General features: G+C 46.2%; 1 protein-coding gene across 1 annotated transcript in view; it reads right to left on the bottom strand.

Moving 5' to 3' along the window:
• pigg (phosphatidylinositol glycan anchor biosynthesis class G (EMM blood group)) overlaps positions 1 to 20,826 on the bottom strand; it is a 79,189-nt gene that overhangs the window by 42,329 nt on the left and 16,034 nt on the right. The window contains exons 5-8 of the mRNA XM_086222900.1: positions 18,294 to 18,432; positions 14,873 to 15,085; positions 3,811 to 4,028; positions 3,227 to 3,511 (exon numbers count right to left, since the gene is read on the bottom strand). Of these exons, the coding sequence (XP_086079026.1) occupies positions 3,227 to 3,511; positions 3,811 to 4,028; positions 14,873 to 15,085; positions 18,294 to 18,432 (855 nt within the window). The remainder of the gene's footprint in view (positions 1 to 3,226; positions 3,512 to 3,810; positions 4,029 to 14,872; positions 15,086 to 18,293; positions 18,433 to 20,826) is intronic.

Genomic DNA, 20,826 nt, shown 5'->3' with positions numbered 1-20,826 from the left:
GGTGTTTCATATTATTATGAATTATTATTGTTATTGTCTGTTTAAAAGGGGAGGCTGTCATATTTAGTACACAAAGTAAATCTTGTAGTGAACATAGCACCGTTTTCACTACATCATCAGTCATGAATACCTCTCAGGTCAACAACAGAGTCTCTGGTTGAGCACTGACATCTGATTTACTCAGTAACACGAGAGATGGGAAACCAGAACAAAAAATCAAAGTCAAACAGAACAAAAGCAGCGGCAACACAAACACAAATGACAACGAACGACCTCCCACATGGAGACACAAGCACCAACGGAGACATGTGTGAGCGTGGGTACGTGTGTGAGCGTGGGTACGTGTGTGAGCCTGGGTACGTGTAAGACTGGAGGTGATGGGGAGGCTGGGACAGAGGCTGGGACAGAGGCTGGGACAGGGGCAGCGACAGAGGCTGGGACAGGGGCAGCGACAGGGGCTGGGACAGGGGCAGCAACAGGGGCTGGGACAGAGGCTGGGACAGAGGCTGGGACAGGGGCAGCGACAGAGGCTGGGACAGGGGCAGCGACAGGGGCTGGGACAGAGGCTGGGACAGGGGCTGGGACAGGGGCTGGGACAGGGGCTGCGACAGGGGCTGCGACAGGGGCTGGGACAGAGGCTGGGACAGAGGCTGGGACAGGGGCAGCGACAGGGGCTGGGACAGAGGCTGGGACAGGGGCAGCGATAGGGGCTGGGACAGAGGCTGGGACAGGGGCAGCGACAGGGGCTGCGACAGAGGCTGCGACAGGGGCTGGGCTAACTCTAGCAGAGATGCACCTGAGGCCTGCTCACCTGTGCCCCCCCAGTGTGGAGCTCTTGCTAACCTGCCCTGAACCCTGTTGTGTAACTGACTGCTCTTGTTTGGTGCTACCATCAAGTACCACAGTAATTCATCTCCACAGTGTATTTCCTGGGTCTCTTTTATGTAAAGCACACTAGAGTCAAGCTATATAATAATATATCAATATCGTATTGAAACTCAAATTAATGGACTTCAAACTGCAATATTTTCAAACCATTTTTTAAGGCTCGATTTTAGAAAATATGCAAAAAAATTACTTTATTTCAGTCAAAATCTCTATGAAAAGTTTAAATAGTTCTGGAAAAATGGAATCTCTTCTCAGGCCTGACAGGCCACTGAACCATCGCACAGTTCTGTGACGAGACCTCCTGCTTGAACTGAGCCGCTGTTTGACTGGTGGTCTTTCTGTATTCCTCAGTCTCCTTTCCCAAGCATCCAGAGGGCTTCTGCTCCTGGCGCTGCAGTTCATCCCGACGACGGACGGACGGCCCCGGGAGTAAAGCAATTTGAGGTTCGTCATGTTTGCTCAGCTGGAACTATCAGCGTATATTCATGTAATTGGAGAGGTAGAAAGTATGCAAGCGCTTCTATACGTGCTTCACCTATTGATTTACAAACGGCGAATCACAGAGAAACGCTTTACTCTGGAGTCCAGGGAGAGCATGACGAGCTAGCAGGGATCCAAACAAATAAATTAAAGAATAGAGAAAACATCAGTCAGGAGGATATGGGAACGTGGCACTGCGTCATGCGAGCGTTCAAACTAGGGGTCGACTGGCGTTGTTGGTTTCAGGGCCGATGTTTATAAGGGGAGGGGGTCGATGGCGGATACCTGCAGCTGATACTCTGTTGCGTGAATGTGAACATTTTAGCACCAAAACTTCCAGCAACACAAACCTGACACAAGGCTCCCTTAAATGAATGTTTCATGAACTGGCAGATTAATGGGAAATGGTCCAAAATGCCAATTTGCCAGATGATGTTCTTCTGTTTTTTAAACTTTAATCCATTCAGAAAACTCATAATTGCAAATGCTGGATCCAGATTTTTGGAAGTTACAAGGCCTCCACTGTGGGAGGAATTATGAGATGAACGCGGTGTTCAGGACAAATCAATGCTTTTCTTTCTTAAGTAATCAATAAGATTTTAACATTGATTTCTCCATCAACCTCAAGTACATGAGAGGAAGCCGAGGAGCTGAAATGACCCCTCCATGTCTGCAGCTTCTACATTCTGTTCGAAACAACCACATCAGGCGTTAACCAATCAGATGTTCCCAACTCTTCTCAGTGTCTTCTTACCGGAATTTTGGGGTTTGAACCGGCTGCCAAACATCAATTATATGAGCACTTTTTGAAAAACAAAAACAAACTTTGCATAATTTAATCATCTCTACAGTCAGTGAGTTTTCACCCAGGCAGGTCAGAGAGGTAACGAGTGCTTCTGTCGCTGGGCGCTGGCGCCCCGTCACTCTCATCCGTCAGCTCTCACACACCTTGGTGGACGGCGGCACATGTAACTGAAATCTAGGAGCAGATGGTGGATGGTCGGCAGCGGCACGCGCAGCTCCCAAGCAGCCGTTCAGATATCAGAGGCGGCAGGCCAAGGAACATGTCAACATAGGGATTGAACCAGTGACCTTCAGGTCACCCACTTTACCTCCTGAGCTGTACCTGCCTACAATAACGGTCATTACTTCCTCCCCTCGTGCTGATGGAGGGTCATATCAAAAGTTGTAGTCCACAAACAAAGAGAAAGGTGCTGCAGTAATGAGCACGCCATGTTTGTAGTTTTAGTATACACTCAGAACATGCTCAGTACACATTCAGTACATGCTCAGACGGGCTCAGTCCAAGCGTTCCCTGCTGTCACTTCCTCCTCAGGGTCACAGGCTGGACCGGGACAATGGCAGCTGAACACTGCTTGTGTGGAATCTACAGCTAATTTCCACTGTGCTGCAGAGTCAAGATTTAAAAGTTTATAAATTCACTCAAACTAATGGCCTGACTGTATTTCGTCTAAATTTATGCCCGATCAGCAATTTTTTCAAGTTCCCCAGAAGGGAAATGAGACGTAACCTTTGCAGATTAATTACTGTGAGGCAAGGGGTGCAGCAGCGAGGAAGGATCATCTCTCAGAGACCAGAGGTTCCAGCCCTCAGAAGCACTGACTGATGGCCATCATAGCGTCTGCATTGGACGCGTCATCATGAGTCCTGCTTTTGCGCGATTGTGCATCTTTGGTTTCTTTGTGATCTTCAGGGACGCATGTGGTCCTGGTAGCAGGAGGGCACGAGTAGGACATGTCATGAAAATACTGCATCGGTACACATCGAAATGAGAGCAACTCCACTGGTGAGAACTTATTCAAATGCAGGAATTGTCAGCACAAACATCACATCTCACCTTGCTGGGAACCTTCGGTCCCAAAGAGAGTCGTCTTGTTGCCATAGAGACAAGAACACAAAACATTGCAGAAGAGAATCCGACAGCAGCAAACACCAGAGCCCAGGAGAGGCTGCAGAAGTAGCAGGAGCTCTCAGCAGACGTGCACACCAGGACGTGCACCGCAGCCAGCAGCAGGCATAAGAGGTAGAACGGCAGGGAGATCAGGGCCGAGAGGACCGGGAGGTCCACTGTCGCCGCTCCACTGAGGGCTTCAGGCATCGCCAGGAGCAAAACAAGCAGCAGCTGGAGAGACGTCCGGGCAATGGAGAAAAAAAAGAGCAAAATACACTCTTGATGAACTTTAAACAACTTCCTGCAAGCACATAAACCTGGCAGTGTGTGTTGGAGTTAAGATGGCCATTCAACAAATAAGAACAACTTCCTGGTATCAGCAACCCTGGAGTAATGGGAGGTCCATCAAATAAAAGAACAGATCATTGCCATTTTCAAATGAGAAACCTGATCTCCTGCAGGAGTGTCAATCACAGACGGAAGGCTAGTATCTTTAGTGCGTGGGATGAACAAACTCCCTCGGTATTCACCTGAAAGAGGAAGACCATTCCTGCAATCATGGAGTACATGTCGTACTTGCCCAGCTGTCTGCTGAGGGCTGAGCTCATGGCAGCCAGGGCCTCCAGGTACTGCTTCAGGACCTTTTTGCCCATGTTTGTAAGCACCTCAGAGGCGTTTCCTTCCATGTAGAGCTTCATCCAGCTCCCATGAGCCTTCTCAGCCACACGGTACTGTTCAAAGCCCACCTCTGGATCAGAGAAGAGACATGGAGTGATGCGTGAGTGAGTGAGCCTTGTCCTTCCCACAGTCTGAGCATTTATGAGGGTGACATTGAAACAGTAATGGCTGTGATATCTTGTGTTTTAGGGATGGGGTGTGTTTGTAGTCCAACAGGAAGTGGTCACGTCAGGGGGGAGGTGTGTTTGTCGTCCAACAGGAAGTGGTCACGTCAGGGAGGAGGTGTGTTTGTAGTCCAACAGGAAGTGGTCACGTCAGGGATGAGGTGTGTTTGTAGTCCAACAGGAAGTGGTCATGACAGGGAGGAGGTGTGTTTGTAGTCCAACAGGAAGGGGTCACGTCAGGGAGCAGGTGTGTTTGTAGTCCAACAGGAAGTGGTCCTTTCAGGGAGGAGGTGTGTTTGTAGTCCAACAGGAAGTGGTCACGTCAGGGATGAGGTGTGTTTGTAGTCCAACAGGAAGTGGTCACGTCAGGGATGAGGTGTGTTTGTAGTCCAACAGGAAGTGGTCATGACAGGGAGGAGGTGTGTTTGTAGTCCAACAGGAAGGGGACACGTCAGGGAGCAGGTGTGTTTGTAGTCCAACAGGAAGGGGTCACGTCAGGGAGCAGGTGTGTTTGTAGTCCAACAGGAAGTGGTCCTTTCAGGGAGGAGGTGTGTTTGTAGTCCAACAGGAAGTGGTCATGTCAGGGAGGAGGTGTGTTTGTAGTCCAACAGGAAGTCGTCATGTCAGGGATGAGGTGTGTTTGTAGTCCAACAGGAAGTGGTCATGCATGCATAATCTATGCATGGTTAACTGACATGGCATCAATGTATTGGTAGGTCTATGTTACATAACGGTCATGAGTATGCTGTTGAATGACATATTTTACACCAGAGATGAAAACATGAGAATACCTTCACCTCATGTTAACCACAGACCTAATATCACATATTAGCCAAAAACCTAAGGATGGTCAACGATGCTACGCTGTAACATAACTGAGAAGTATAAATAGAAGCTTAATTGGTGGCTGCCTTTGGAATCACTGGCAAAAATGTCAATACAAACCAAACTATAACAAAATCCTGTTGCATTTCATCATGAAGAATAGAGAAGTGAAGACAGGGCTCGACTGTATCAATCCTCCTGTTGTTTGTTAGTGGGTTCAAGATTAATCACATTTATGACTCAGGGACGTCCACTTTCTCCCAATCAGAAGAAAGGATTCCTGTTTCTTTTAACTTCAGCGCCTTAGAAAGCTGTTCAAGGACAAAGCAGGGAATGTGGAGTTTTGACTTGTATACATCAGGGACACACACACTCTCACACTCACAAACACACACACACACACACACACACACACACACACACACACACACAGAGTTTTGCAGTACAACACCTATCTCAGCAGCATAGGGGTAGAGATGATAAATGGTGACTGTGGCTTTGCCAGGCAGCTGGGCTGGTAGAAATATTAGAGGCTCAGGCCACAGGCATGAATCATACAATATCGATGGTCCTGGCCATGTTTCATCTGTCTAAGCGTTCTGGGATTGGTTAATGGCCCTCCAAGATGCCTGAGGTGAGACGCACAAGAAAAACACAATATGAAGATGGAAACCTGGGAGGCAGACAGAGGGAGCAAAGTTATTTACAGGAATATCACCAAAGTTGAACAGTACTTTTATGTTTTTCAGGATATTCTTACTTCAGATCAAAGTTAAGTGTTTACAACTACTTGAGAGCGACTGTTCCAGTTTGAGACAAACTTAGTTAAATGTAGTAATCTCAGGTGAACCGAATGTTGGAGTGCACGTCTCTGAAGAGCTCTTATTTTTCTGAGCTATTTTCCAAGATTAATTTCATTGACATCTTTTCATACCGTCAGAGTCAAACCCATGGAGTGCATGAGCCCCCTTTTCCTTCCTCACCCTTTGCAGGACGTCTGGTCCCAAGGCGGACCAGTTTACTATAATAGTCGCAACACCATCTGCCGTTCTTGCTCACTTCTTCTTCTGGTTTTCTTCTTCACTCCCTTCTTCTTTACACTTCCTGCTTCTTCTTAGAGCAGCCACTTCGCCTACTTCTTTTTATGACTATCCACCTCATGGGTTTTGTTTTTTTTCTTTAGACAAACTCTTTCGTCTCCTTCAATTATTCCGCTAGTAGCAAAGTTTTGTGCACGGAGTCCAACGTGCCTCTTTTTCATCTAAGTTTTTGAAGGCATCGTTCCTTGTAACACCTACAGTGTTGATTTTTCCAATTTTTGTAATTTGTCGCTGCCCTCCCACCAGCTCCTCAGAGAGGCATCGTACATGGACGGGAGCAACCCAGCAGAGAACGTAAGCCGGTTCCATTGGTTTTCACGCCGTCGCAATCACAAAGGTCTGTGCTGCATCTGTTCAGGCCTCAATCGCTCTCTCTCTCTCTCTCACTGCCAAACTCCACCTGACTCCTCAGAGTCTCCTCAACCTCCATTCAGTAGTTTTCTTTTGTTCATCCTGCACACCTCTTCACCTGCTACCTTTGCCGTCCACTTGAATCTCAGATAAATCTAATAACTCATGTCTGATCCTCCACATGTGCCTTCATTGCTTCGCTGGAATCATTACTCTGTTTTACGTGTTTTCTTATTGGTATTAAATCCTCTTAAATCCACAAGTGTTCCAACTCGCTCATATCTTTGTATGCAAGCCACTGACCTGCAAAGAACTCACTGATGAGCTACAACCTGAGACTGATGGTTTTCTCGCTGGACGACACTAAATTACAAGAGTGATGCCCCGAGTAACAAGTGTGATAAACATTCCAAAGACTCGCCATCATCACCAGCTTATCAAGTCACAGCACCCAAGAGGTGTCCAACTCATGCTCCTTGAAATATCACCCCAGGTGAATTTTCCAGCAGTGACAACAATGACAGTCTACTGCGTAGCAGCGTCCAGATTACCCAAGCAGACAGATTAAAAAAAAAAAAAAAAAACTCCCCACATCCAAATGTAGGTCTGCTAAAACAAATTCCATTTCCATCCATTGCTATGGAAACCAGAGACTAAAATAGACCGAACGTGCTGCTCAAGCAGCAAGTTTCTCATGTGGAATGAAGTCGTTTGTCTCAGATCAAGAAGACTGTGCTTTCTTCTTACAGTTCCATATTCTTAAGTTCCTGCTGTTGTGCAGTGCAGAAGCACAAATTGGCTTTCGTTGTAATTCATAATCATCACAATGATTACTTGTTCTTAAAAATGTATAAATCTTATTAATCAAAATTAATAATAAAATGGGGCACCACTGGAAAATCCAGACCAATAACCAAATAGTAAATGCAGCCTCGAAGGTGTTCATCCAGAAATGTCCATATTTGGGAAATGTTTCTGGATGAACAGAAGGAGCGGCGCTCGGCACCGACTGTCAACCAGCTTCTATCCCAACACACAAGCAAATACACGCAGACGACTTCTCTCTAAAACACAAGATTTGTTAACGTCAGTAAAATCAAACTGACTTCACCTTATTTGATAAATCCTATCATACATTACATACTACGACAACAGAATACAAGTGTGTGCCTGTGTGTGTGCGTGCGCGCGTATACCCAAGAGGAGGTGGAACAAGACGGCAGGCATGACTCGTCACCGCCACATCACTTTGGGTCGGCCGGAAGGGGGGCTACGGAGTGTAATGGCGGCTTCCCAATAACACACAACTGCAATAAAGGTGAGCACTGAGCAGGAAGACTGAATCCCCTCAGATGTGTGCGTGTGTTTGTGAGATTGCGTGTGTATGTGTGTTAGTGGGAAGGAAGAGGTAGAGGTATTCAGCAGCAGACACTGGTCTCGATCGCGTGTGCAGAGCAACACAAGTCTGATCTGCTGCAACCGGCCGACAGCTTCACTCCGTGGTCTCGAGCCGGGCTGTACTACGTGGCTTTAAAACTGGCTCTCCTATGGGCAACGGGTTCGCGTCGGAAGAGAGTGAGCTTCTGTGTCTCCGTGTTGATAAAGTCTTAGGTGACATCACAGTTGCCGGGGACTGTGGCGGATTTTCACCCAGTGAGAACTGTGGTAAATGTTAATAGTGATCGTAGAAACAATCATGATCCATCCATTCAATCACCGATTAATGATCTGATCAACAATCAGAACAAGCCTTTAGTTCCTGCCGAAGCATGGTATGGCCTAATAGCAATAGGTGTCTTGGTTAAAACCTGATGGCTGGATGTGGGTCTTCTGTGTGGAGTCCCTGTGTCCTGCCATGCCTGTGTGGCTTCTCTCTGGGTGCTTTTGCTTCCTGCCGTGGACCTAAAACATCCAGATGCAGGAAACTGCTAAACACTCTGGGGAGATGCTTGCCTATGGTAGTCATCATGCCCTTTCATGAGCTTGTTGGGATCAATGTCTGAATGAGGTGGTTATTTTTGGGCAACCCTCACACAGCCACAGTGGGAGAGAGCTTGCTCTTTACACTCCTGCTTTATTAGGGTCTTGGCCTGAAGGTACTTCAGGCCAAGACCCTTTTATGTTTGCTCGGCAGAGCAACACATTAGCAGCACTAAAAACACCCACTAAACAGTGTCCCAGCCCCCCCCAACACCCATGAGGCAGCTCGACCAGACGGCCTGGAGACCAAAGGAGTGTGCCCAACCAGTCCACGTGTGCTTTGTGAATTTGGGGAAGGCTTACAACCGTGTTCCCAGGAGCACTCTGTGGGGTACTCCAGGAGTATGGGGTGGATGGCCCCTCACAAAAGGCCATTCAGTCTCTCTCCCAGAGGAGTGAGTCTGTGAGGATAGGATGGAGCGGGAGATTGACAGGTGGATTGGGGTGGCGTTCACAGTGATGTAGACACTTAGCCAAAAGGTTAAGCTCTTGATTTTCCAGTCAATCTATGCTCCAACCCTCACCTGTGGTCAGGAGCTTTGGGTAATGACCGAAAGAACAAGATTGTGAATACAAGTGGCCCAAATGAGTTTCCTCCACAGGGGGGCTGGGCTCTACCTTAGAGGCAGTGGCCCACATTTATCAAACCAGCGTACAAACCAGCGCAAATATCAGCGTACAATAGGACTTGTGACATTTATGAAACACGCGTATCACACCTATCCCAGCGTGAGAACGAGCAGCTGTTGATAAATTCAGCAGCTGAAATCTATCGGAATTACCTTATCACACATCTATAAACGCGCGATTTAGAGGGCGCACACCTAGAGTTTACGACATGGAGAGACACGAGTTGACAGAGAGAAAAAACTTTTCAGGGGTTGAAGTGGAGACACTCAAGAGCCTGGTAGACATCGTTTGGTAGCCTGAAATCAGGTATAAAAGACAAACAGAAACATGTGGTGTAGAGAGAAATTATAGCTGCAGTCAACAGCGTTTCCACAGTCAATCGGACTATGGAATATTTAAATTTCTACATCTGACATGGTGAATAAAACATTTGATAGTTAAACATTTGATACAACTGAGTTTTATCCACTTGAAATAAAAAATGTTTTATTTGCAATAAGGTAAAGAAGAAACGGTCTGGCCTGAATAGATCACATGGAACTGTTAGAGCTGTCCAACAATTAAAATAATAATTGTGTGTAACTCATGATGAGAAGACTCCGACCCTGCAGCTCGCCCTCCTGTCACCGAGGACCTACGCTGCCGTCGTGCCTCCAGGCCGCTGGGCTACCAGACTCAGAATACTCGTTCTGGCATCACTGATTACTTGAATGTTAATGGAGTGGTAACTTTTGCGATTGATGTTTGTGTAATCGCTCCAATCACGTTTGGAAACCTCATAAAATTCCCTTTTAATCCCTGTTTTCTGAGCATCATGAAACAGGGATTGAATTCACTCAGCAGAGAGGGAACTCGCCCTCAGAACTGCTGGCATGGTTGGGCTGAGTTATTCCAGACCTATCGCCCATTTCCCACTGAAAGGACCTGGTGACCAAAAACCCCTGGGTGGATAGCAACTACACTGGCGCAGGTATGGCCTTGGAATGCTGGGTTTCTCTCCTTAATTGGGGTTCTAGGTTGTGGCATCACTCCAGGAGGAGATGGCTAGGGAGACGGAAACAACTCATAAGCCACTCATCGCTAAAGTTCCTAAAGTTCCACCTTTCACATCACGGATCTGTTGATATAATAACTGCTTAGCAATGCAAGTACAGGATTGTTTGTCCGCCTGTGCCTAAAGCAGCGTTCCATGCACCAGTTCAAATTGAAAGGGTAATCAGGTACACAATTATACATTTAAGAATTATTTTTAACAAATATGCAACATATTTACGATGAGGATTTGTCATGATGCACACACTTTCATCAGTGACACGACATCTGCCATTAAAACAACTCCCCAACTCCTTTTCATGAACCATAAGTCACCTCACGTCAAATCTAAATTTGCGTACACAAACTCAGACCTGTTGTAAGTAGATTGTAAGATTTCACTGCAGAATACGCTCACTCTCAAATTGATAAATGCCACAGCTTGTATAGAAATGAACGTACGCATGTGTTACGCTTATTTCCGTCATACACTCATTTGATAGATGAGGGCCAGGGTGAGAAGCTCGGTCATTTGGGAGGGACTCAGAGGAGAGCCCCTGCTCCTCCAAACTGAGAGGAGTCAGTTGAGGTGGTACGGGCATCTGGTGAGGATGCCTCCTGGGCGCCTCCCTCTGGAGTTTTTTTTGGGCATGACCACCTGGGAGAAGGCCTGGGGGCCGACCAAGGCTGGCCTGGGAACGCCTTGGGATTCCCCCGGCAGAGCTGGTGGAAGTGGCTGGGGAGACAGAGGCCCAGGTTTCCTTGCTGAGGCCGTTGCCCCCCCGCGCCCCGGACCAGGATAAATGTAGGACGATGATGACTTGTGTTAAATGAGTTGATGTATTTTGCAGACACAGTGCAAACTGAACAAAGTGAGAAAATGAGAGTGTTCAATCAAGCCTGAAAAACATGTTGTTTTTTTCTTTTGTTATTGTTAAGAAACTTCTCATTAAGTACAGGGCAGCAGGCCTGTCAGCTTCCTGGGCACCAATTATCGACTCTATTTAAAAGCAAAGCTATTCTATGTTCATAGTTTAATAAATTACATAAAGAGACCTGTAAATACATTTCAAATAGCATCTGAAAACATTATTGGATCTTAAATGAAATGACTGCCAGGGTTTCCCCTTCTGGCTTCCCTTTCTTCAGTCCCATTTAAAACAGTAACACAACTGACTGCCGACTCCTCAAACATTAGCAATGGTGATTGCTACCACTGGTGTATCAAACATTTGAGAACGTGAAGGCCAATGAAAGAGACACACAGAGAGACTGCATGATGGATACCTCTGGCAAACCGTGTGACTTTGAGTTAAAAGTAGGCAACCAAACTCAGTGGGGCTTTGTGCAAGCATTTTGTGACGCTTCCAGAAATATGACACAGATTTGAAACTTACACCATGACAAGATGGGTAACAGGGCAAACATACAGAGCAGGTTTGCTGAGTGGTTGGTGCTTACTGGAGCTGTTGGTGCCGAGTTCAGAGAAATCTAAGATAAGATAAACCTTTGTTCGTCCCTTAGTGGGGAAATTGGCAAATCTCACTCCAGTATCAGGTTCCATTCTTGGTAAATGCATACTTCAGGGGCTTTCAGTCTCTGAGATTGGACAGCGCTAGGAGGAGGGCACCCCTAAGATTCATTTCTGGATGCCAGTCTTATTTTGTGTCACAGTGCTTTGAGCCACTCTAGCTTGCTGTTTTACATACATTCATCCTTCCATCCATCTATCCATCCATCCTCTATATCGCTTATCTGTTAATGATCATGGGGGGGGGGGGGGGGGCCTCTCCCAGCTGACATTGGGTGAGAGGGGGGGGTTCACCCTGGATGGGTCACCAGGGTCATCAGGGGCAGTTAGGGGTTCAGTATCTTGCTCAAGGACATTTCAACATGGTCACCAGGGGAAGTGAGGCTCGAACCAGCGACGCTTAAGTTGCTAGACAACCACTCTACCTCTGAGCCATGCCACCCCTCTGTTTAGTGACCATTAGTCACAATAAAAGCCATCTGAGATGAACTGATACTATACTCCAACAGGACTGGTGTGCTGAGGGACAATGGTTGAGATGCTGCTGCCCTCATTGCTTGGTGAAGCTGCTTTGATGAAGCTGCTGACGGGTGTGAATAATGAGGTGATCGACCTCTACTGGCAGCACAAGTTAACTTAAGGTTGCGCCATCTGCGCCCGCCAGTGACACTTACAGGCACAAGTATGTGAGTGGAGTACAAATAGAATGATCATGTAAATGAGACAGGGTATACTATCTAAATATCCTCTTCATGGACAACTTTGACTTGGCTGGTTAGAACATGTTCTGCCTCTCTCCCGGTAGAATGTTTTGGTGACAAACTGTCCATTTAGAAAAGCAGCGGACACAAAGCCGTATTAACTTTCATTTGAATCATGTTTGCCCACCTGATATACTAACTGATATTTTTAGTGTCCGTCCACTCCTGTTGGAAACATCCGTCTGTTTCAGTTATCACTTAACAAAATACTCAAGTTGAAAATCAGAACCAAGGAACATTCCGTTACTCATTGAGAATAAAGTGAAAAACAGTCCTTTCAAAAATATGTGGAGCTTTTTGTGATTGGTGCAGGCAAAAATCCTTGATTATGTGGCACGTTTTCTTAAAAATGCGATGGAATATGCAGGATATTTATGCAATTTTATGCGATGAAATTGTGGGAATTTGCAAAAACTGCAACTGCACCTCCCTCCTTCAATGAACCTCCACCCAACAATTCTCCATCAGCAAGCACATCCTGCAACAGCAGCCACCAGAACCTTCCTTTACCAGCAGGAAGGTGGAGCAGATCCAGGATCAGTGGGGACAGACGTCTGCTGATTCCCCTGACATTCTGTTCTCACTCGCTTCTACATTCATGTAAAGAGTCGTTTGTAAGGACTTCCTGTCATAAGCGAGCACGCTACGTCACAGGGAGAGCTGGGAATCATCAAGTTCTCATCTGGTTTTATTTCGGACCAAAACAAACACACGGCTCAAACTGACAGAACCTTGATGAGTCCAACAAGTTTCAAGCTTATTTGTGTTGACAAAGGAGACAGATTTGCGGACTTCATTATGTCTTCTTCACGGAGTTTTCAGCTTGCCGATGACTTCCAATCACTTGACTTCACAACATTCCCAAATCAACATAAGGAAAATGGCTGCTCGTGTGAACTAAATGCAACATTTTTCAACTTTCTGCAAAGAAATGTGTGACGTTTTTGCAACAAAAATGTGGGGAATATGAAATCATGCAAGCCTGCATATTTTGTGCATTTTGCGTGGAAATCTGCAAGTTATCTGGCATCTGCGAAAAAATGCTGCCCCCACATAAATGCGGACTTTGGCTGATCATGTGATGAATTATGCAATTGCATGATCACATTTCTCTGGAGGAACTGAACATAATCGTCAGTGGAACCCAAAATCATGAAGTTCTGGATTCAAAAGGAATCTGAAATCACAGCGATGAGGTGATTCATCACTGTATGACTGCATGACTTTCATCATGAAAACTCAGTGGTGCATGACACCCACATGCCTAATGAGATGGTGGCAAGTGTCCTGGGAGGTCTCTTCCTGCACCTGGGTCACGAAGCCAGGCACCAGGAGTGACCCCTTCATGAAGGAGCTGGACTACAGGAGCCGCCTCAGGCTACCAATCCTGACAAGCTCACTTGCAAAAAACTAGAGAAAAATCTTATAAATCACATATTTCAACAACAGATAACCTTATTGGGTGTGTGTGTATGGTTCATGATCAAGGTGTTTAAGTGGATGTGTTAATCGTTACTATCATGTAGTAACAAATGAGTAATTTTGCTAACTGAGAGCTAAGTAGGCTAGCTAACATTGTTGCACAAACTGTGTAAGTGTGTGTGAGCAGTAGAGAGGAAGGACTGGATGGTGGCCTCAATGTGTCAATCACTGAGTCAAAGCGAACAAACAAGCAGAAACATGACGACGTACGGCGGAACAGACGGGGGCAAAGGTCAGCATGGATCAGCACTGTTGTGTAACTCTTTTCTGCTTTGTGGTCGTTTTATTTGATGAGTGTAACTTCCTCTTGTGTCTGTTGTGTTTTGTTTCCTGTTGTAGTTGTGTTTAGCCATTTGCAGTAGATTCTGACATTTTTCTTTTGCGGTTCTAACAAATGTGTTCTTATGCAGGAGTTCTTCTTCTATTAGTTTTGGTCTCCCAGAGTGGCAGCTAAGCCAAAGAGGCCAATGGGCTGTGGCCCAGGCAACAACAACCCTGGCCTGTGCACATCCCTGGTTCTCGCTCACCTGATCCTGATGTGGTTTCAACATGAAGATTGTGAGTGATTAAATCAGGAGGAGCTGATGTTCTTGTCCAGCAGCGTGTGTGTGTGTGTGTGTGTGTGTGTGTGTGTGTCACCTCTCAGCCTCCTGCAGTTCCAGGGGTCAACGGGGTCATTTACAGGCTCACTACTCTGGAGGAACATTCTTAGAACCCAACTTTAAAACATAAATCAAACCTTTGAAAATATTAGAACTGGATTTAAAACATCTCCAGCTGAGCCATGTTGTGTGTTCTGCTGCTTCAGAACTGTTCAGAGACTGATAGAACACAAGAACATAGAACATCCAGAAACAGACACAAAGGCCCAACTGCACACTCAACTGTGAAACTATTTCTACACATTCTGTGTCTGTGTGCAGGTGCCAAGCCAGATACAGGTTTCACCTCTTCTGGTGCTTGGTTCAGGAAGTCAGGGAGCTCAGCGCGATGAGGAGCCCCTGCTAGAGGTTTGCCGCTACCTTGGTGAGTCCAGACACGTTGGATGTGGAACCAACCTTTCTCGTAGTCTGGCGTGCTGTCCTTCAGCAGGCAGCTCAGCTGGTGGCCATTGAGATGAAGGAAGCGCAGCTGGTCTCGGAGCGAGGTTTCCTCCACCACGCCAGGGATGAGGCGGCCCACGCTATTCTGAGATATGGGAAGGCCAAGTCCCAGGGCCAGAGTCGGAGTCAGGTCAACCTGCTCCACCACACCAGGCTTCTCCATCCCAACTGGCACAGAGAACAAGGAGACACACAAAAGAAGAATGTCAGCACGGGCTGCCCCTGCAGACGCCTCCAGGAATGTCCACGTGCTGGTGGCGTTCTCTCTTGTCAGTGTTCATATCGAGAGCCTTTAAGATTCTTTACTAATCTTAACTGAAAAGAATAATAATGATGCTATTATTATGACTCATATTTCACCATTACATATTACTCATATTTATAATACAGATTTTGTTTATATGTCCATCCATCAAGTAAGGGAAGTGGGGATCGAACCGGCAACCCTTAGGTTGCTAGACGCTGCCCCTCTTTACGCATTTTCTTTCCTGAACTGCTTTAAAAACTCCTTTGTCCTGGCCGCCATCAAACTCCAAAACGAGGCTGTTCGAGGGCGTAGATAGAGAGACAGTGTAATCATTTTTATTTTAGCGCCTTTTAGCTTGCGTTTTTTTAAGGTGTGCAGTGGTTCTTATCTATTTTAGTGGTTTTTAGCATGTGATTCTACGGCGTGGAGAAGTACGAGTGCAATACGCATGTCCACGGGATATGTGTCATACAGTTGCATGGTTCTGGCCATGGTGGATGTGATGTTTTGCGTGTTGTCTTATTGTGTTTGCTCTTTCATGTTTGATGTTGTTGGCATTTATGGCGCAGCTTCTGCGGCCAAGACAAATTTCCCCAAGAGGGACAATAAACTCTATCGTATTCTTTATATTTAGAATACAGATTTCTGTATTTTTCTGCGTATCAAGAGATACACAAAGACTGTCTCATGAAACTGTTGTGTTTTTTTCATGGATCTCATTATAAAACCTATACAATGGAGATATGATTGTGTATGATTGTGTGTTTCATCAGCGCCACGGTGGTGAGAAACCTCATGACTCAGACATCTGAAAAAAATATGTGCTAAAACTAAATCCCAGTGTGTCTGATGTCACTGAATCAGTGGACGACAAAGTACCTGACACAACTTTAAAATCATTTGACTCAAATGTGTATTTGTGGAGCACAGTAGGGTGGCATGCCAGGCAAAGGACCTTTTCTTCTGACCTGCTTTAGCTCCTGATTGGTTCCTGTAGTTTATAACACCATTGGAACCCAGTGGTAGAACATCATCTTGCATAGCAACAGGCAGTGACGTCTGTAGAATAAACACACCTGTAAGTGCTGCTACTGCAGAGAGTCAACTGAAAGGAACTAGCAGAGGTTCCTGGCATTCAGCTGTTGTTAGTGTTCTTCTGACTGGATCTGACACGATAGTGTCAAATGTTCTTTGCTCTTATTGGCTGGAGGCAAGCCCTCATTGTTGTTCTACAAGTAGAGGAAGAGGACGCAGACGTAGCTGCAGAGCTCTCCAGACTCGGATGGGCTCACCTGGGTAGCAATGAATTCTTGATGAGAATTCACCAGAGAAGAAGAGACCTGCTTTTACCTCTCATTGCATCCGTAGGGTTCTGCAGAGTCAGGCACAGAACTAGCGTCTAAAACTATGATGACTAACACCATTACTACACTACTACTTCCTTAATGGGCACCCAGGTCACATCTATGATAAGATGAGATCAGATCTGCAAGCAAAATACTGACCTGTTGTACTTTGACCGCAGGTCAGTATTTTGCTTGCTCGAGCACTGACTCCTCCTGCTGCCTGCACTGATCCGTGCATCCAAACCTGCTCAGAACCGGCTCTGGCGGGCTCCAGCAGCTCGGAGCCACTCATACTGGTTGAGCAGATGCATCATAACCCTCTGAATGCAGAATCATGGATGGGAGCGCTGCAGATGATGCTGCCGTATGCATAACAGCATCGAGCTCCCTTTTCTCTGAAATCATCATCTCATCACTTTCACAGTCTACTTTGCTCGCCGTGATGTCAGCACTCAGCTTACTGCACGTCCCCCGAGAGAAAATACAGCACAGTTACCACTGCGTTTGATGCTGCAACACGAATTAAAGGAGTATATAGCTGTTAAAGGTCGATTCATTAATAAATCTCTCACGTCAGTCGATCTGACTTCGTCCATCAGAGTATTAACACAATGGTGCAACAGTGACTGATGTTGTTGCACCAATGTTGCGGTGGGGCTGGAGTCTGGGAAGCTATCACTTTATTCATTCTACATTATTGGCTTCTTCAATCTGGACTGCAGTGCCTGGTCTACTCCAAACCTGAAGGAGGATGGAGTTTTTGGTGAGTGTGGAAGGGAGCCGAAGAAGCTACAGGCGAAGCCTGAGAGGCGGCACAGTGACAAAACCAGGTTGCGACAGGAAGGTCGCGTGAAACCTGAGACGATGTGGGTTGCCTTTTTCACACTGCAGGCGAGCCGAGCCAATAAACACCCGGGCCGCTTGGCGAGTCGGTCGAAATGCCGAGTCGACCCTTTCAGAGTGCCCAAACACTCGTGTTGACTCGCAATTTTGGTGCAGTGTGAAAGGGGCTTCATAGACAATAAACCCTCCCAAACACACACACGCCCTCCATGGGATTCCAACTGGACTTTTACATGCTGCTACCCTACCTTTGCAGCTACGAGCTCTTATTGTTTTATATTCCTGTTCACTTGCATTTCTGACTCGTTGCACCCTGAGGACAAAGAGGAGGCGGCTCAGGTTTGAGTGCCTTGGGAAGTTCATTCCACCATTGGAACCAACAGAGGACAAGAGCCAGGCTAGAGACTCAGAGCCACGCTGGGCCGGGAGCACCGGCCGTCTCTCACAGGCGGAGCATAGCGGCCAGAGTATTTATAGTCTAGTTTTCACTAAAATCAATTTCTGAGGTCAGCTCCAAATATACATTGTGCAACCTTTTTTTCAAATATCCATGCTGATACACAACACAATCAATTCATCCTAAATCATTTTAAACAGGTTTTTTTGGGTGAGCCCTTCATGAAGTCTGTGAATAAAAATATATGAGAGAAAAGAGCCCAGAAATAGTCTTGGCTGAGAAAGAACTAATTATCACCATCACACCTCCGCACCGAACCACACTCATCACTGCAAAGTTAAGTTCTTCACAGGAGCGTCCATTAGCTCACTGACTTTACTTCATATATGAGAGGGTACAGATGGAAATATTTGCCATATAAATACTATTTACAACTATAGTCTATCCGATTGATGACCTGTAATCCTGGGCAGACAAAATCTCCTGCAGGTGGGAAAAAACACAGTGAGAATCTTAACAGCTCAGACAAACTCCTCAGTTTACCTTTCCTTCTGAAGGCTGGACTTATGAGCACCAGCGGCGTACTGACTTCTGGCTCCGATGAGCCACCGTGGCTGCCTGTCTCCGACATGCCGTGGTCTCCACACAGCACCAGCAGGTAGGGCAGCGATCCTTCTGCCTCCTACAGGAAGACAACACTGGGGTTAATGGACTCTCACTGGATCTGGGACAGCACACTTGACAGCTGAGAGGTAGATATGTTGACATGCTTCATCTGTCAGCAGCCACAACAGAAACATCCACTGAGGAAAAACAGAGCAATAGAAACATTTGAGACCACTGACTTCATCATGCTAGAGACAGGTAACTGTAGCCAAAAGGGAATGTATGAAAGGATCCATCCAGCCATCCATTCCCCTGATGTCTGAGTTTAGCTAGTCTGAAACATTCTGACCATCACTGCCTTCAGTCCTTGAACAAACAGTCCCGTCACATCACCAGTTCTTTCTCCGGTTACAGGCATCTCTTGGAGAAATTTCGCTGAAAGGAGCTTAATGTTGCAGGGATGAAGAGTGCTTGGACCCAAATCAAACTTTACCTATAAAGCACCTTTCATGTAACACTGCAATACCAGGTGCTTCCAGATGCGACCAACCTAGCCTTACTGGCCAATTAGCACACAGGACAAAGGGGGCCAATGTAGTGGGTGTTCTTTGCACATGGGACACATGTAAGGGCAGGTAACTACCACGAATCAGACGTGACCTGCAAACAGGCTCTTCCACAAGACCCACTTCTACTGCGCCGTCTGTTCTTCCCCGGCTTAGAACTCCAGTTTGTTTCCGTTAGCTTGGGAGCGAGAGCCGGTTCTGACGCGTCTTTGTGGATTTCGTCCAGCTTATTAGAAGTCTGTCTGCACCTGCTCCTTTCGCTGCCACAACCTTTGGGAACATCAAGTCTGCATCCATAAATCATGACTGACGTGACAGATTCTATATCTGCGATATCACCATCTTTGGCATTACAATGTACTCATTCAGGATTTGAAAAGATTCATCCATTTCTAAACGTCTCGGGTAAAGCTGCAGGTCGTGTGAGTGACAACAGCTGTACTGCCCCAGAAACAATTCAGTTGAGAGCGCAAATTATTAAATGGAGGGCACCAATTATTAAAAACTTTCAGAAGTGCTAACTTGTAATTGAGGCATCAATTATTAAATTAGCTGGAGCTACATTAGCTATTGATCATGGCTGTTTGATAAACTGAAGGTGACAGACACTGATAGGGTTCCTGGCTTGTCAGGGCCTGAGCCTGAAGGTGCTTCAGGTGAAGACCCTATTATGTTTGCTCAGCAGATCAACACATTAGCAGCACTAAAAACACTACAAACACCCACTAAACAGTGTCCCAGCCCCCCCCAAACCCATGAGGCAGCTCGGCCAGACGGCCTGGAGCCGGTTTTCACATACACACTCATTCAAAACCTGGTCCTGGACTCTTCTTGCTGTCAATGATCGCACGCAATATGAGCATAGTCTAATTTCACCCCCTGAACATGCATGAAATTCACTGAAATTCGGCACACTTGTCCAGTCTGGCTAAACAATCACGAATCAAACCAACAGTTATGTTGGATGACAAGTTTGAGGTATACAATATAAGAGAAGAAACATGAAGAAGATCTAACAATATCATTTCCAGCCATTTAACTCTTTTATGGACAACGTGGTCCGATCACACACACTCTAAAAGGCCAACTTCAAAATGCTCTGCACTTCCAACAGTGAAAGTAGTCATCCATCTTCAAAATGTGAAACATCCTGCAGAGAAGATTGGGGCCATGCACTCCCAAAGACACCAGTCTGACGAAGAACTTTTATGACCAGGAGGTCCCGCTTTGCACTCTTGTTATAATGACTAGAGTTGCGTCAGGCTGCAGGGCAGGTGGAGCACATCTCTGCCCCTCCCTAGTACAAGTGTATTGAAATAGGCTGCTTGCATTGCGTTACCCAGGTCTCTTATTTTTCTTCCCTCCTACAGCAAACAGCAGCTCCTGTGTCATTTAAACACTGAAGTCATATCAGGAGGAGCACAGGTTAATCAGAGAAAACTCGATTGCTTCAACAATATCCTGCAGAAAGCTCACTGGGCTGTGTCTGTAATTATAACTGATTAATGTACACAGAAGAGAGCATCCACAGCTGAAGCCACAGCAACAGTCAAAGAGCTCAGCGGGAACTCACGGTCGGCATTGTCCTTCACTGAACTACATTCTGCAAAGATGTCAGGTTTACAAGGATGTGTGACTGGAAGTTCTCTCTGCCATTTCGAAGAGAGATGAGAGGAAAAGCAATGGCAGGCTCACGCTGACATGACATGACAATTTAAATACAGGCTACGCTGCAAAGGTCGGTGAGACATTCAAGCTCAGCTGTCACACAGCACTAAGGAAGGCTACAAGACCAACAAACTGATCAAAGACAAACTTTGAGATAAGAGAGAGGCTTAACAGTTTATTAAATCTCTGCTGCAACAGATAACGTAAACGCTAGAAACTAAGAAACTGTCTCAGAG

The sequence above is a fragment of the Aulostomus chinensis genome, chromosome 13, assembly GCF_037954235.1.
Source record: "Aulostomus chinensis isolate RoL2024-O1b breed Wild chromosome 13, RoL_Achi_v1.0, whole genome shotgun sequence".
Classification (NCBI taxonomy): domain Eukaryota; kingdom Metazoa; phylum Chordata; class Actinopteri; order Syngnathiformes; family Aulostomidae; genus Aulostomus; species Aulostomus chinensis.
Note: the sequence above shows the minus strand (reverse complement) of the source record. Positions and strands in the feature narration are given on the sequence as shown.